The sequence below is a fragment of the Akebia trifoliata genome, chromosome 5, assembly GCF_017979445.1.
Source record: "Akebia trifoliata isolate Shusen 1 chromosome 5, ASM1797944v1, whole genome shotgun sequence".
Taxonomy (NCBI): Eukaryota; Viridiplantae; Streptophyta; class Magnoliopsida; order Ranunculales; family Lardizabalaceae; genus Akebia; species Akebia trifoliata.
In genome coordinates, this window is record NC_141379.1 from 1,487,642 (window position 1) to 1,502,392 (window position 14,751).

Consider the following 14,751-nt stretch of genomic DNA (forward strand, 5'->3'; position numbering starts at 1 on the left):
AATTACAAGACCATGCAAATGTAAGAGGTTGAGCGCAGTTGTACCCACCAAAAGAGGAAGAAAATTTTCATCTCCAAGGCCTCAACTCCTACTACTACAACACCACCCCCAACAACAAAACCTTATCTCAAAGATTTGGTATCCACTCCCGAAAGACCATATGGGATTCTTTTCAACGTGATCGACCAAATATTTACGACCTCACTTTGTGTAGATCTATTAATTAGATGAAAAATCAAACATATTTCACACCAATATAGTCTTCCAACATACATGCAGAAAGCAGAAAGATAACTTGGGTAAATTACTCTAATTCAAGTTAATATCCAATTCAAGAGCAATCCTCATACTTAAAAAGTGTATTTTCTTGTCTTGTTGGATTTGTTTAATGAATTGTTTCCTAGCATTGATCACCTCCTTTATAATGAAATTGGTTCATTTTTGCTGAAAATTGTGATTAACAAATCAAGCCCACATCATCAATCATATTGATTCCAACCACTGATTTCTTTTGCCTAACTGAGTAATAAAAGATAAAGAAACCTGAATCAACCTATAACAAAGAAAGAAAAAAAAAAAGCTACCCTCAGAACATTGCATTCTGTACAAATAAACTAATTTATTCTACAAAAAATATTTCATCCTGACATCTCTCCTCATTGCATTGTATACGGCTTGGACCTGTAAAGCACAATTCAATTGTGTCATAATAGGTACTAGATATTTTTGAGTTTGTTAGTCGAGATGTAAAATGAAGTTTATTTTAGTCAAAATGTGCGCGCACTGTGGATCCAAAAACGCCCGGATCAAGATAGTGTAAGTTTTAAATTATTGGATCATTCCATGCAGGGAAAGGAAGAGATTCATAGAATTGCCTTCAGTGAAATACTCTTATATGATTCCATGACAGAGGATACAGGATGGATAGTGAACATAGCTTGAATGGATGATTCATTACCTCCTTCTGATTGAACCACAGGCGCGCACACGCACAAAATCAGTCAACACGTAATCCCTTTTTCGTATTCTCACTTGTGGGGGCCCATACAGATATCATGTTGGATTCATTGAATTTTCCATTTTTTTTTTGTTAGTTGATGAATTTTCCATCTCTCGGAGACCATCCTCGCAAAAGTGCAATCCATTTGGACATTCTTAGCCATGTGAAAAGCTAACTTAATTTAAAAATATGGATTGCTAATTTAAACCATTATTTAAGTAATAATTATATATTTAGTAATTTTAGAATGGACGGAGTTTTGTGACAATGATCACCACATTGATCATTATTTCCGTGAGCTTTCATCACCCAACATGTTATCCTTTGAGCCCCACAAGCAAGATTACATATAATGCTAGAAAGAACAGGAAGCATAGACAGAGAGAGAGAGACCAACCTGTTCACTAGAGACCACTTGAACAGGCCCAATGTTTACAGATACATACTTGCCCCTTGAAGATAGCTTCTGCTTCACATGACCCTATTTTAGGATATCAAAGCTTACTGTAAGTTAACAGGTTCAAGTAATCAATAAGAGTCCAACTGCGGCAGACAAATTAAAAATAAAGTATAGTTTCATCTCATATGATATGGCCGATCAAGTGGGATTATTCCCCAAGAGGCATCTGCATTACTACATAGATAAAACCATTGCCACGTAATATTCGATTTCACAGATGAGTCTTGTGTGCTAACATTAGGGCTGTCAATGGATCATAACAGACCCGCAATCAAATCCATTCCAATCCGACAACTACAGGTCCAGAACAAGGATTTGGATTCCAATAAGGACATGATCTGATAAGAATCAGATTTCGTAACTTATCGGAAAGGTTTTTGGCTCAAGCATATCCTGTTCCGATAGGGACCAGATCTAATAATGTGTTTGAAAATATATATAAATGACGTATATTTACAGTTAGAACAATAGTCCCACATCGGTCCTGGGTGCTCAATTTGTGCTGTATTTGAGGTGATGGCAACCCTCACCTTACAAGCCAGTTTTGTAAGGTTGAGTTAAGCCCATGGACCTTAATATGGTATCAGAGCTAGGCCCATTTATTTCTGGTGTGTGGAAGTGTTTCCCTGGCTCTGCACGTGGTGTCCCACGTGAGAGATGGTGTTAGAACGATATTCCCTAACTCTGCATATGGTATCAGAGCTGGGTCGCCGTTTCTGGATGTGCAGAGGTGTTTCCCAGGCCTTGCACATGGTAGTCCCACGTGAGGGAGAGTGTTAGAACAATAGTCCCACATCGGTCCTGGATGCTCAATTTGTGCGGTATTTGAGGTGATGGCAACCCTCACCTTAAAAACCGATTTTGTAAGGTTGAGTTAGACCCATGGACCTTAATATTGATTTTTTTTGTTTGGATCAGTAGCTTAAAATGGCATCCGATGGGTTCGGATCAGGTCAGGATCTAATCAACTTCTTATCAGCGGCAGCAATTTAGTACCAATCCGATCCATTGACAACCCTAGTTACTGTATCTATATGTACTCAAACACAAATCTTTCGGCATTGCGCTCTTTCTGGCCCATCTTTCCATGAGGCAGCTTGCACCTGCTTTTTTTTAAATAAAAAAAAAAATCTATGTGAATGACATTTAAGTAGCACCGATGATATAGAGTCCTGGCTTATCTAGCATGTTTACAGTTTTATCAGGTCGTATTTGATATTGTTTGTTAGGTCATGGAATATGTGTACGCTATTGCAATTATTCAATAGTCAATACTCGAAACTTTTGCCATATGAAAAATGTTCACTCTCTAAACCCTACAAAATTCCAGTGAGTTGTTTTCATCAATTAATAATTGCCATCGTTGTTATTACAAATACTAATATATATTTGTCGCTCCTGCATTAACATCGTGGAGAGAACAAATGCCACAATATGAAATGTTGCCCTAATTCATTCAAAATGGATATTTATGAAAAAAGTTGAACACTTGTTCCACTTATTCCCGAAGCAGAAAAAAAAGTAATCAACTAATAGTGGTATAAAGCCAGCTTCATGAAAGAATTGTTAAGCAACAACAAAAAAAGATATCTACCTCCGGGATTGGCTGTTGAAGTACTGACTCTACAGCAACAACCATAGCTTGCACAAAATCGTCGCCTCCAGTTCCAATTGCAGTAAATCCTCGAACCGTAGGATATGAGTTTACCTGTTAAATCAGTAAGACAAATACAAAAGCTCAAGACATTCCTGACACTCATTGAAGTGCCTAAGTTGAACCTACAAATCTATTAAAAAGATACATATGATGATGCAACTACTGGTGTGTATAGTGGAACAAAGAGGGTAAAAAACCATTACAATACCACCATTTGGGTTTTACACTTACTAAGATGTAAAAAAACCATTACAATACCACCATTTGGGATTTACCATTACTAAACCATGAAGTGAACTAAGATTCTAATCACTGATTGTGATGGACGTCAACCTTTGGGGCCACTCATCATTTACATGGTAAATTCCTTTGGGAAGTCATTACTATAATTTATAAATATACTAGGCCACAAAAGAAATTACTTTAATTTAATTCTAAGGACGCCTTATAATTAACAAAGGAAAAAAAAAATTTAATCTATTCCTCTTGGAACACGATTACCCATTTATGGTCATCAGTGCACGCAAGCCCGAACCAAAATGGAGGCGCTCCTTATGGAGTTGTACACAGTATATCCTATCTAAATGGTTCTTAATTCTTATAGAAATATAAGAAAGACTCAATTAATGAAGGATCTGAAACTTTTGATGACAAATAGAAATGCCTATATGCAACAATAGCTCATATTGGAATTCATTTTGTTTCACATTGCAATGGCTTTCTTATATCTGCTCAACTGAACACATGAACTATTCCCCAATGAAAAATATGTTTTGTGTATAGAAAAGGAGAAATAAAGTAGTCCTCAACCCTGCTAATGGTCACACTTGGTGTCACATAGATAAGGTTCATTTTGTTGTATTATTTATAAATACCAGTTGCATGAGTTAACTGAATAACCGAGGATGCACCGGCATTGGCTGTTCATTCTTGAGAAAAATAGATCAATCATTTTTTGCAGACAAGTAATCGGGCTTATTGGGTCAAATTTTGTCACTCCCAGAGTGATGGAACAGAAGAAACCAGATCTTTTCCTACTTACTCACCAGCAGTTTAGCCCAGAATTGTCGTTGATCATAGAGACCTAAGAGAACTCAAAATTCTCATCTTTATTTAATCTCTATTAAAAAAAAAGTTTATGGGGCTACATAGGTACTTAATGTAATCATACAATGATGGTAAACAGGGACAGAAGAAAGAGACCTAAATGCCCGTATGGACAAACCAACAAATGATAGACAATGAAATATATAAAAAAAATACAGAAATAATCTAAAACCTTACCTTCTGATCCAGAGCAAGCCATTCATTGGTAGAATCATCCGTCACTGTACCTCCTATAACAACATTTGTGGTTTGCCCAATTCTTCCTTCTGTTTTTGACACTTCTGGATCCAATATCAACAGTAAGTATAGGCTAAACATGATGAACTTATTATTATTATTATTATTTTATTTTTTTTGATAAGTGTAAAAATTTTAATAATGAAAGAAAAATACAAAGGAAGGAGGCTAAGACAGCCCCCAAATAGGGAAACAAAAGAAAGCAAATACAAAAAAGCCAAACAAACAACAATACACCCAAACAACTCTACGAATCCCATTAGAACAGAAAATCCTCAACTAATATCCAAAAAATTCCAGACCCAAAATTTCCCAAAGTTATCCAAGCTAACTGAACTGAACTCCTAAACCCTAAACCCCTTCAGAACTTGGTTACTATGCATCAGACCCTCTGAATGGTGAGACTCCATACATGTAGAAACTCAAGTGCTGCAGCTCTACCTAACACTGAATTAATAGGAAATATTGAACCTTTTCTCTTCCTTTGACAAACAAAAGATTTTTCTATATTAAATTCCAAAATGGGAGGCGAAAGCTATCCACCATTCGCCAACTCCATTTAGCTTTAGCTTTTATTTTCGTTTTCTTTTTCTTCTAGTTAATTCGTGTTCCTTATTACGACTGTATGCACCTCAACACAAGTTTCCAAACGCATCCAATATAAAATAAAACTATCACGCAAAAGAAATTAAAATAAATAAATAAGGATGAAAACTAGAAACCCATCATTGCTTCATAATCTATCAAACAAATTCATGGAAAAAAAATATATAAAAAATACAAATAAAATAAATATATCTTACCTGAAATGGCCTTGAGAACAGCTTCTTGAGGGGGATCTTGATCATCATGAGAGGAGGAAGAAGAAGGGGTTTCGCCATTAGAGCAACTCAAAGGAGCTCCTCCAACTCGTCTATGAAAATCTTGAACCCTAACCCTAACCCCGCATCCCAAGGTGGGCGTCGAAGTAAACCTAATTGAGGAAGAAGAGACGAACGAGGTTCGATTGGGATAAAATGGGCGCCATGGCTCCGTTAACATAACGGAGCGCAGCACAGTCCTGCAACTGCAAGCCATCGCTGATTCTTTTTTTGTGGTCTGTTTTCAGTTCTAACTTCCAACTTCTATGATTCATGTACTATATATTAAGGTGATTTAGAATTACCCCTCCACAGTTTGATCAATATTAGATATACCCCCTGTGTTTTGAAACTAATGACATGCCCCTAGAGACTAGCTTAAATTACCTAAATGCCCTTTTCTATAAGCTCTAGTTAAAATCCCTCCCTTGACTCTTCACTCAGAAAATCTCTTTTAATCGTGATAATCTGACTACCCCACATGGCAAACTCAATCGATTACCCTGACGTGACAAGTTTGGGAATCATAGATCTGCATCCTTGAGATACATGGATGTATTTCTTCATAAAAAAAATGTATCTTAGAGGAATCGTGTATCTTGAGGAATTATCTATTATTTTCAAACTTGTTACATCAGGTAGTCGATTGAGTATGTCACATGGAGTATTCAGATTATCACGACTTAATCTCTTTATCTTCTTTGAGACATTAAGAGCATCAAAAGTCACTTTTATTTGCAAAAATGTTACATACCCATTTAAAACATCTCATCTTTATAAATAAAAAAGATACATTTTTTATCTAATATATTTAAATAAACAATGTTAGAAATAAATAATATTAATAAATAAAAATACTTGATAAATATTTCAATAAAAAATGTTAAAAATAAATAATATTTATTTTTAACAAGGTAGTGGCAATAAATGACACAATTTGTAAATAAGGTAGTGGCAATCTCGTTATATTATTGGGGATAGGGATGTGGTGATGATGCTCCATGTTTATACACATTATGTTCATCATATGGAATAGCATCCGACCTTATCCAAATTGTATTATATTTGACTCAAAGTGTAAATATCTGTGGACTTGATTCAATAAGTTTTTGGTTTGATACTTTGGTATAGATCCGATCGATTCCAATGGCCCAGTGTTGGGTAGTATAACTTGGCCCTTTATTTATCTAACATGTCGGATGGCTTAGCCCAACTAATGATTCTATGGCCGATCATTGTTGGTACAATGGTAGATGACAGGATCATTATTGGTATGAGTCCGACTTTGAAACGGGCAGACCACTTCAAAATTTTGAAGGAACCCTCCTCGTTAGAAGACATGTGGCGATTTGAATTTATTTCACAGCCTTAAATTTTCATCAAAATTTGAAATACCTCCTTAGAAATATCACATGTAATCCAACGAAGAGTGTTCCTTCAAAATTTTAAAGCGGACGTGCTTGCTTCTTGGTTTTTTTTTTTTTTCTAAAAAGAGTTGACTATTTTTTCAAGATTTTTTTTATTTTATTTTTGTAAAGATGAAAATATATACATTTGTGTGTGGGCCGGATAGAGCCATTCTTGGACATTACCTCCTGTTATTTAGCCCAACTTAATAATGGACGGGCCAGAATTTCAAACTGGCCCGTTGGCACCCTAAGATAGACCCCCAATCCATTGACAGCCGTAGCCCTAACTAACAATGATAACCTACAAAAGGCCCATCCGTGCGAGTGTCAACTGCCACGTGCCGAAAAATGTTTAAAAGGAAGGAGGAGTAAATCGTTGCAGAAAAACCGGTGAAATGTACGGAACAGCCCAAGTCCCCGACGGCTCCGAGTGGACGGCTTTCAGAAGAGCTGAGAAGAAATACAGGCTTTATAAGAACACCACCACCACCACGAAGTCTTCTATTAGAAGGTGAAGAAATCCTAAACAAGAAACTAAAAAAACCCTAATTGTCATGGAGTTTGTTCTTATTATCTATTCATTCGTCCTTGTATTCCAGGCAAAAATTGCCCAAATCTGTAGATTTATCAGATGTATTCGACTTCAAATCCATCCTCGAATCCTTCGAGAAAAATGGAGAAACCCCTCCTGGAATCTACGCACTTCGATCCGACTTCAATAGTCCCATTTTCTGCTTCGAAGATCATCCCGGTAATTGACTTTTCCTTGAATTAGGTTTTTTCATGTTCCAGGCTTAATTTACAGTACCAAACTTATAATATGGTCGAATTCAAATACGCCATATTTGTCATTTCTGGACAGCTATTTGATAATGTTTGAATTTGAATAGTAAACCTTGGGAAACGAATCCTAGATTTTGAATTTGAACTTAGAAAAATAAAAAATATTGTAAATTTACAGTCGTGTTTGAAAGCTCTTGAAGTTCTGAAATTAAATTTAAAGCTTATTGTTGCTCTCCAATACAGGATTTTACTTTATTCCAGGAGTGTTGAGTATTGAGGAGCAATGCCATTGGATTAGGGAGAGCCTAACAAGTTTTCCACAACCACCTAACAGAACTAATCACAATGCAATTTACGGCCCTATTCACGACTTATTCGTTGCAGCACAAAAACAGAAAGTTTTGATTGAAGTAGAGACTTCGGTTGCAGATGTGGATTCCACACAAAAGTCTGACACCAGTGATTTTAATAATCAAAGATGGAATTTTTCTGAGGAACCCTGCATAGAACCAAAAGGGGGCTCACGCAAATCAATTGTGGCTTCTGCTCTATTGCGGAAACTGCGGTGGAGTACTCTTGGACTTCAATTTGACTGGTCCAAGGTCATTACAAATTTCATGCTTTTTGTTATTTTTCTACTATTAAATTCATAATTCAGAAATTTACTTATTGGTGGGTGTGATACAGCTCACTAGCCAATTGAACCCCTATATTGTTTCAAAATTGAGATTGGTTAAGGTGTTCTACATACTAATGTCCATTCATAGTGCAGCGCAACTATGATGTTTCTCTTCCACATAACAAGATTCCAGAAACTCTTTGTCAGCTTGCCAAAAGAATCGCGGCACCTGCCATGCCCACAGAGGAAGAATTCCGGCCAGAAGCTGCCATAGTAAATTACTTTGGTTCAGGTATTAGTTGAATGGTTTGAAACTTGGTATTGTAATAGATATAATGTGCCATGTTGAAGTTGACAAAATCCGGCTAGGTGTGTGAAACCCGCCGAACCTATCAGATTTGTCTGAGTTGATGTTGTGGTCTCTGACCCTGACCCATTGGTTTGGTTGGGTTGCTCCATTCTAAACCGATCATGTATGGTTCAGGTTTGGTTCAAGGTCACAATTGCTGGATCAGTCCTAGTTGAATTAAGATATAAGACTCTTTTAGTTTTTTGTAGAGGACGAGGTAGAAAAATGTTGTCCTTTATGAGTTGCAATTACACAAAATTGATTTGCATTGTTCTCTTACAATAGGTGATACACTTGGAGGTCACCTTGATGACATGGAAGCAGATTGGAATAAACCTATAGTAAGCATCAGGTATTTATTATATAAGAGGTTTTTGAATGTTTAAATTTCCATTTGGGATGTTCTCACTGATTGCTTTCTATTTCCCTGCAGTTTGGGCTGCAAAGGTATTTTTCTACTAGGAGGAAGGTCTAGAGAGGATTTGCCAATAGCAATGTTCCTTCGGAGTGGTGATATTGTACTTATGGCTGGACAAGCAAGGGAATGCTTCCATGGTCAGTACCCCCACACCCCTTTTCAATAGGTTTCAGTGTGAAGGTGGTTTCAATACCAGTTCTGTGGTATTACCACTCACAGATTTTATAACCTTATTGAGATGGCACCTTTTTATCTAACTTCTTTTGTAGTTTGTTTTGATTATCTCTAAGTATGTAATTATGTAAACTTGACAGATATCGCCTCTTGTGAGTTTTTATTCTATCCCATCAAATTTTACCTTCTCTGAAATTTTGAGGTATCCATTAGGTAGACTGTAGTTGGTGTTCTATCCTCTTAGAGCCTTTGAAGTTTTGGAATCCGACATTTTTGACATGTCTACTTCACCATTTTAGAAGAAGGCATGCAACATAGTCTATTGTAGAACTATTTATTCAAGTGTGTTATATATGAAAAGATATCCTCTAGAATCTGAGGAGCGTTGGAATCTAACTTGATTTGGCATAGCTACTTCACTCTTTTAGAAGTGTCCATTCAAACTAGCTATTGTAGAACAATTAATTTAAGCGTGAGATAATGAAAGTATATCTCCCTAGAGGGGAGAGATTGGTTAGGATTTGATTATCTTCCTTGATGGCATTGCATATACTTGTTGGACTGGTTGGTGTCCTTGGATGGGCAGGGTTGACAACCGACAATGGAGGTTATAGGCCTTTCAAGGACCATGGTGTGTGAGTGAAGAGGGGGCGGGTAGTACATTGGATGAAGGAAAATTCTCTAAACCCCACCCACCGAACAAAAATAAATAGAAAGTGATATACGAAGTGATTCAAAAAATGTTGTACAGCTACCATTGTAGGTTTAACAAAAACATTGGCTAGATGCCATTCATAAATTGATTTTTCTCTAATGTGGGTACATGTTTAAAGACTGGAAACAAAATCCTTATTAAATTTAGGATCAATTAGAAATTATCCTATTTAGTGGTCGTCTTTCAAAGAATTTAGACCAACATCATCATCAAAGCCTTATCCCAAAAAATCTTGGAGGTTGAATGATTCTTTGTTCTCCATTCGATTTTTTCTAAAGCTATGCAAATCCATATCCCTTTTCGTCGTCTTCTTACTTTTTTAGAACCTACATCTTGCATGTTCCTTCTAACTTGCACAAGACCACACCATCTCAATTGACCTTCCCTTGATTTATTACCTATTGGGCTACTACATTTTCACCTATGCATTCGTTTCTAAGTTATGTCTTAGTCTTTCCACTCATCTGTCTTTGCATCCTCATCTTTGTGACACTCAATCTAGGAATTTTTTTTTTTTTTTTTTTTGTCAATTGCTCTATATTCAGCTCCATAAAATATATTCGGTCTTATTACCATCTTATAACATTTTCCTTTTAATTTGATTGGATGCATCAGTCACATAGCACTCCATAAGGACACTTCTACTTTAGCCATCCAGTTCTAATTCTATTGAGTATAGAGTCTATAGATTAATAGATTAACATCACCCTCAATGTTTACCTCCCTATCGATAATAGTAACAAGTAACAAAAATTGTTGTTTTAAGATATTTCCTAGCCATTAGTTTGTATTGGCCCTCTCTTTGAGTTTTACCATTGAAGTTTCATTTCACATACTATATCATCCTCATCTTTGTGACACTCTATCTAGGAATTTTTTTTTTTTTCAATTGCTCTATATTTAGCTCCATAAAATATATTCGGTCTGATTACCATCTTATAACATTTTCCTTTGAATTTGATTGGATGCATCAGTCACATAGCACTCCAGAAGTACACCTCTACTTTAGCCATCCAGTTCTAATTCTATAGAGTATAGAGTCTATAGATTAATAGATTAACATCACCCTCAATGTTTACCTCCCTGTCGATAATAGAAACGAGTAACAAAAATTGTTGTTTTAAGATATTTCCTAGCCATCAGTTTGTATTGGCCCTCTCTTTGAGTTTTACTATTTTAAGTTTCATTCCACATACTATACATTGGTTCTACTTTGACTAAAGTTCCAAAATTCTAATTTTTTTTTTACTCCCTTACAATGTCATTGCTCCCCCTCCCCCCCAACACATGCACACGAAAAAAAGAAGGGAAAAAGAGAGCTGTTTTTTAACACACCTATATGTAAACAGCTGCTTACTTTCAGAAGGATTGGTGTGTTGTAAGTAAAAGTTGTTGGGGCAATAGAATTTCTCAAAATAAAAAATGAAGGGATCTGCTCTTGAGTATAAGTAGTTTCTATTTTTGCTAGGAAAGCAAGGGGGGTTAGTGGTCAACGGTGAAGGTGGGTTCAACATGTTTTAGGCCGTGGGATCAATTCTCCATACGCCTCACCAACTTAGCTATTGAATGAGTAGTTACTTCATATATTACTAGAAGAAAGAAATACTCATGGTTAAAGTCAATTCCTGATGCAAAACAATTGTATAGCTCTTGAATATGAGTAGTTACTTCATGTATAGTTAGAACAAACACTTAGGGGTTTAAAGTCGATTCCTGATGCAAATAATTGTTATTGAGAAATTGATAAAAGCTACAAATACCATACCCCCATGGGTTTAAAGTGATTTATTGGCCAAGTAATTTGTGTGGTCAAGGTTATCTCCCTTCTTTGCACATCTGTAAATAGTTCTTGTCTTTATATTCTTACCTTATTGTACACAACATACTTTTTTGGGTGGACCCCCTTTTGAAACTCTGACCCCCTGAGGATAATGTTTGGATCTTATCAAGAATCTAACTAGTTCACCACTGGAACTATACTCGATGGATTGTATGTCTGAATAATGTATTGGGAGGTTGCTAACAAATCATGCTAACCTTCATCTCTCTATGTAGAAAGATTCACTGTTCACTGCTATGACTAATGGTTATCCTAAAAAGAAAGGATTCTTTTATGTCAGAATACAAGACACGTAGAGTGTGTGCTGTCTTTAAGTAGCAAAAGCAAGAGGTTAAAATTAAGTGAAACCCTTTCCTTAATAACATAGTAAGATTTTGAGCCTTATTAAGGATCGTTTTGCTCAAATGGATTACCACATCAGAAATCCAACACCAGGGCCCTTTAAGTTTCATCAAAAAATGCAAATCCAATATATATATATAGGGTCAGGTTCAAACGACAACCATTTCAACACACATATAGACAACGTGTTTTGTCTTATATGGGCAAAAATGTTTGGAATGGGCTGATTTTTTGTGAGGATGATCTCTGTGGTGAGGAGATCATCCTTGCCAAAAATCAGCTCATTATGAAACTTCTAGAACGTCCAATTTTTGTTGAAAAATTATAGACCGTCCAATTTTTGTAAATCAATTTTGATGGGGTTACAAGTTTTGGAATGGGATGATTTTTTGCCAGGATGATCCCCTCATCACAGAGATCATCCTCACAAAAAATCAGCCCATTCCAAACATTTTTGCCCATATAAGACAAACACATTGTCTATATGTGTGTCGCAATGTGTGCTGCAGGAACCCGACCCATATATATATATATATATATACAAAAAACAATTTCTTTTGAACTAGATCGAATGTTTTGAAAATGGACGGCTATCGAACTTCCACATAACTCCCAAAGTTAAAATGAAATTCAACGTTGAAAAATAACTTCTTTTTTTTAATTTTTTTTCTTCAAAATTCATAGAATTTCGTCCTCTACAACCCTGAAGCATCGGATCATGTTTCTGGATGCCAAGAGGTGAGCCCAAGGACCCCTAGTAAGGGTGAAATCCTTACTAACTTAGTAAGGCTAGGGGGACTCTAAAATTAATTGGGTTCAGCTATCTTGTTTTAGTGTTGATGACTTGGTTGTTTCTGTTCTGGCTCATTTGCTTGTTTTATCCGCAACCATGTGCTGAATCAGAATCTGATTGGGTCAGCTTAACTCATTAAGTCCCAAATCCTGACTTCAAACAGTATTACGAAGTAAAAAGGTTTACTGACTTAGTCGATGCATGCAATTGTTTCAACTTTAGCAGCACATCATACTGGACTCTCAGCCTCTTAGGAGACCATAAGTATCCTTTAAGTTTTATATATAAATGTTTCATTTATTATCAGAAAAGATAAATGTATAGAAAATGGAGAAGGCTGCAAGGAGACAGTGAGACAGAATTCCACTATGTTCCAAATTAAGATAAAATCTTTTTAATATGGGTTGATACCAATTATCAACCCGGTAACATTAAAATTAAGAAATGTATCAATCTGCATTTCCTGTAAGAACCGCTAATGCTTCCCAATTGCTGATTGAAGTAAGTTTAATTTGGTTGTTGTCTTCTTGCAAACATCTTTCCAACTGCCTCCTTGGTTTTGCTGCAGGGGTACCACGGATCTTCACAGACAAAGAGAATGCTGAAATTACCCCTCTTGCTTTGAATTTTTCGCACCAAGATGATCTTTGTTTCATGGAATACATCAGAACTTCAAGAATCAACATCAATATAAGACAAGTGTTCTAAGTGTAATTATTTCTTATCCAAATTTTGAATCTTGTACTCAACTACACAACTTGTTCCCCTTGATCGAGGGATAAAAATAACTCATTTACTTTATCATTCATCATTGAAGATAGCAATTTGAAACAGATTTATGAACTTCTCTTGCTATTTTATTGTGTCCTTCGTTTTTCTTTTACCTTTTAAATGGATGTCGGATTTCATTGCTCATCTTCAGAATTGGTTAGAGTTGGCTCTTTGATAGTTTGATTTCATTTGGTTTTGGGGTTTTGTTGGCAAACTAGTTCGGGCTCAGATGGCATCTCGGGATGCGTCTAATAGAACAGTAGTGAAAACTAGGACCGAAATCGTTGCCTGCAAGTCTGGCAAGTGATCTCCATGCATGTAGAATCTATCTGACGTGTTGCTCGCTCTTTCAGCCTCTCAACGTTCTCCATTTCTATCCGTGCCCTCTCCCACATTTCCCTTGCTATAGCAAATTCTGATTTCGCCAACTCCATCTCCCGCCTCGTCATTTCTCTTACTCTCTCTGCATAAGCCTTCTCAATGGAGGCTAATCGAATTTGCTCCGCAGCCTGCCATTTCAAAGCCTCAATGCAGCTCAAGTCAATCTTCTTGTCCTCATACCTACAAAGGGGCCTTGCAATGACACAATTCGATGGAGGCCGAAGTGGTTGGAGGCTAATTGACAATTGTAGGTCAAGTGAGGAGGACGACCCATGGAAAGGATTGGCTTTTGTTGATCTGGAACTCCCAGAAGAACTTGATTTCCAGGCAGAAAGATGTGTTGAAGAGGAGGGGCTAGGGAGTAGTTGCAATTCTCTCTGATTTTCTTCTTCTCCTTCCATTGGAGAGTGATTGATTATAAGAGAGAAAGGAACCTTGTAAGGTGATGGCAGATTCTGGATTGGCAAAACTGGTGTCTCTATTTATACAAGTCGACCTGATCGTAAAGTACGAAAACACCCATGAAACTCTTTCTCTTTTTTTTTTACAGACCAAAAGGCTCTTGGTGTTAAACAAAAGTTACAATTTTCAGTATTTTGATTGATTGTGAGGGGTATTATGGTCAAAATATTGCGTGCTTAATATAACTTAAGTGAGTGAGTTATGTACACAAGGAATCTAGTGATGAATAACTTTTTTGCTCTTTCCAGTTGGAGGGTCTTCTTTTTTGGGAAAAAAAGAACTGCAGAAAGCACGCAATTTTTTTTAAATAATTCCTAGGATGGGATTGCTAAGGATTGTGTTTACTTGAATAATTTCACTAAAATCCTTTAACA

The 14,751-nt window shown here is 36.4% G+C and overlaps 3 protein-coding genes across 4 annotated transcripts; 1 reads left to right on the forward strand and 2 right to left on the reverse strand.

The window, feature by feature from the left end:
• Positions 1–482: 482 nt before the first annotated feature.
• LOC147400850 (phosphoribosylformylglycinamidine synthase) lies at positions 483–5,585 on the reverse strand. 2 transcript variants are annotated; one of them, XM_086441890.1, is made up of 5 exons: positions 5,265–5,585; positions 4,402–4,502; positions 3,055–3,168; positions 1,398–1,481; positions 483–681 (listed from the first exon to the last, which is right to left on the reverse strand). In XM_086441890.1, exons 1-5 carry the CDS (start codon positions 5,536–5,538, stop codon positions 625–627), a joined length of 630 nt encoding a protein of 209 aa, XP_086298016.1. In that variant the 5' UTR covers positions 5,539–5,585; the 3' UTR covers positions 483–624. The 2 variants fall into 2 exon arrangements, with proteins under 2 accessions (XP_086298016.1, XP_086298015.1); XM_086441889.1 differs by having other exon boundaries at positions 4,402–4,505; positions 5,265–5,584.
• A 1,496-nt stretch (positions 5,586–7,081) lies between these two features.
• LOC147400851 (oxidoreductase, 2OG-Fe(II) oxygenase family protein) lies at positions 7,082–13,602 on the forward strand. Its single transcript, XM_086441891.1, has 7 exons — positions 7,082–7,241; positions 7,330–7,481; positions 7,757–8,115; positions 8,286–8,424; positions 8,767–8,833; positions 8,915–9,036; positions 13,332–13,602. Exons 1-7 carry the CDS (start codon positions 7,126–7,128, stop codon positions 13,469–13,471), a joined length of 1,095 nt encoding a protein of 364 aa, XP_086298017.1. The 5' UTR covers positions 7,082–7,125; the 3' UTR covers positions 13,472–13,602.
• Positions 13,603–13,803: 201 nt separating this feature from the next.
• Positions 13,804–14,316, reverse strand: LOC147400852 (protein indeterminate-domain 14-like). The gene has a single exon (XM_086441657.1). The coding sequence runs from the start codon at positions 14,314–14,316 to the stop codon at positions 13,804–13,806; it is 513 nt and encodes a 170-aa protein (XP_086297783.1).
• Between the last annotated feature and the right edge of the window lie 435 nt (positions 14,317–14,751).

Excerpts from the sequence above, each read along its gene's own strand:
- LOC147400850 (XM_086441889.1), bottom strand. The coding sequence starts at position 5,538 with ATGGCTTGCAGTTGCAGGACTGTGCTGCGCTCCGTTATGTTAACGGAG. Across the intron at positions 4,506-5,264 it reads TGTTCTCAAGGCCATTTCAG|AAGTGTCAAAAACAGAAGGA; the intron begins GTAAGATATATT and ends TATTGGATCCAG. Across the intron at positions 1,482-3,054 it reads TTCAACAGCCAATCCCGGAG|GGTCATGTGAAGCAGAAGCT; the intron begins GTAGATATCTTT and ends ATCCTAAAATAG.
- LOC147400851 (XM_086441891.1), top strand. The coding sequence starts at position 7,126 with ATGTACGGAACAGCCCAAGTCCCCGACGGCTCCGAGTGGACGGCTTTC. Across the intron at positions 7,242-7,329 it reads ACGAAGTCTTCTATTAGAAG|GCAAAAATTGCCCAAATCTG; the intron begins GTGAAGAAATCC and ends CTTGTATTCCAG. Across the intron at positions 8,116-8,285 it reads TTCAATTTGACTGGTCCAAG|CGCAACTATGATGTTTCTCT; the intron begins GTCATTACAAAT and ends TTCATAGTGCAG.
- LOC147400852 (XM_086441657.1), bottom strand. The coding sequence starts at position 14,316 with ATGGAAGGAGAAGAAGAAAATCAGAGAGAATTGCAACTACTCCCTAGC.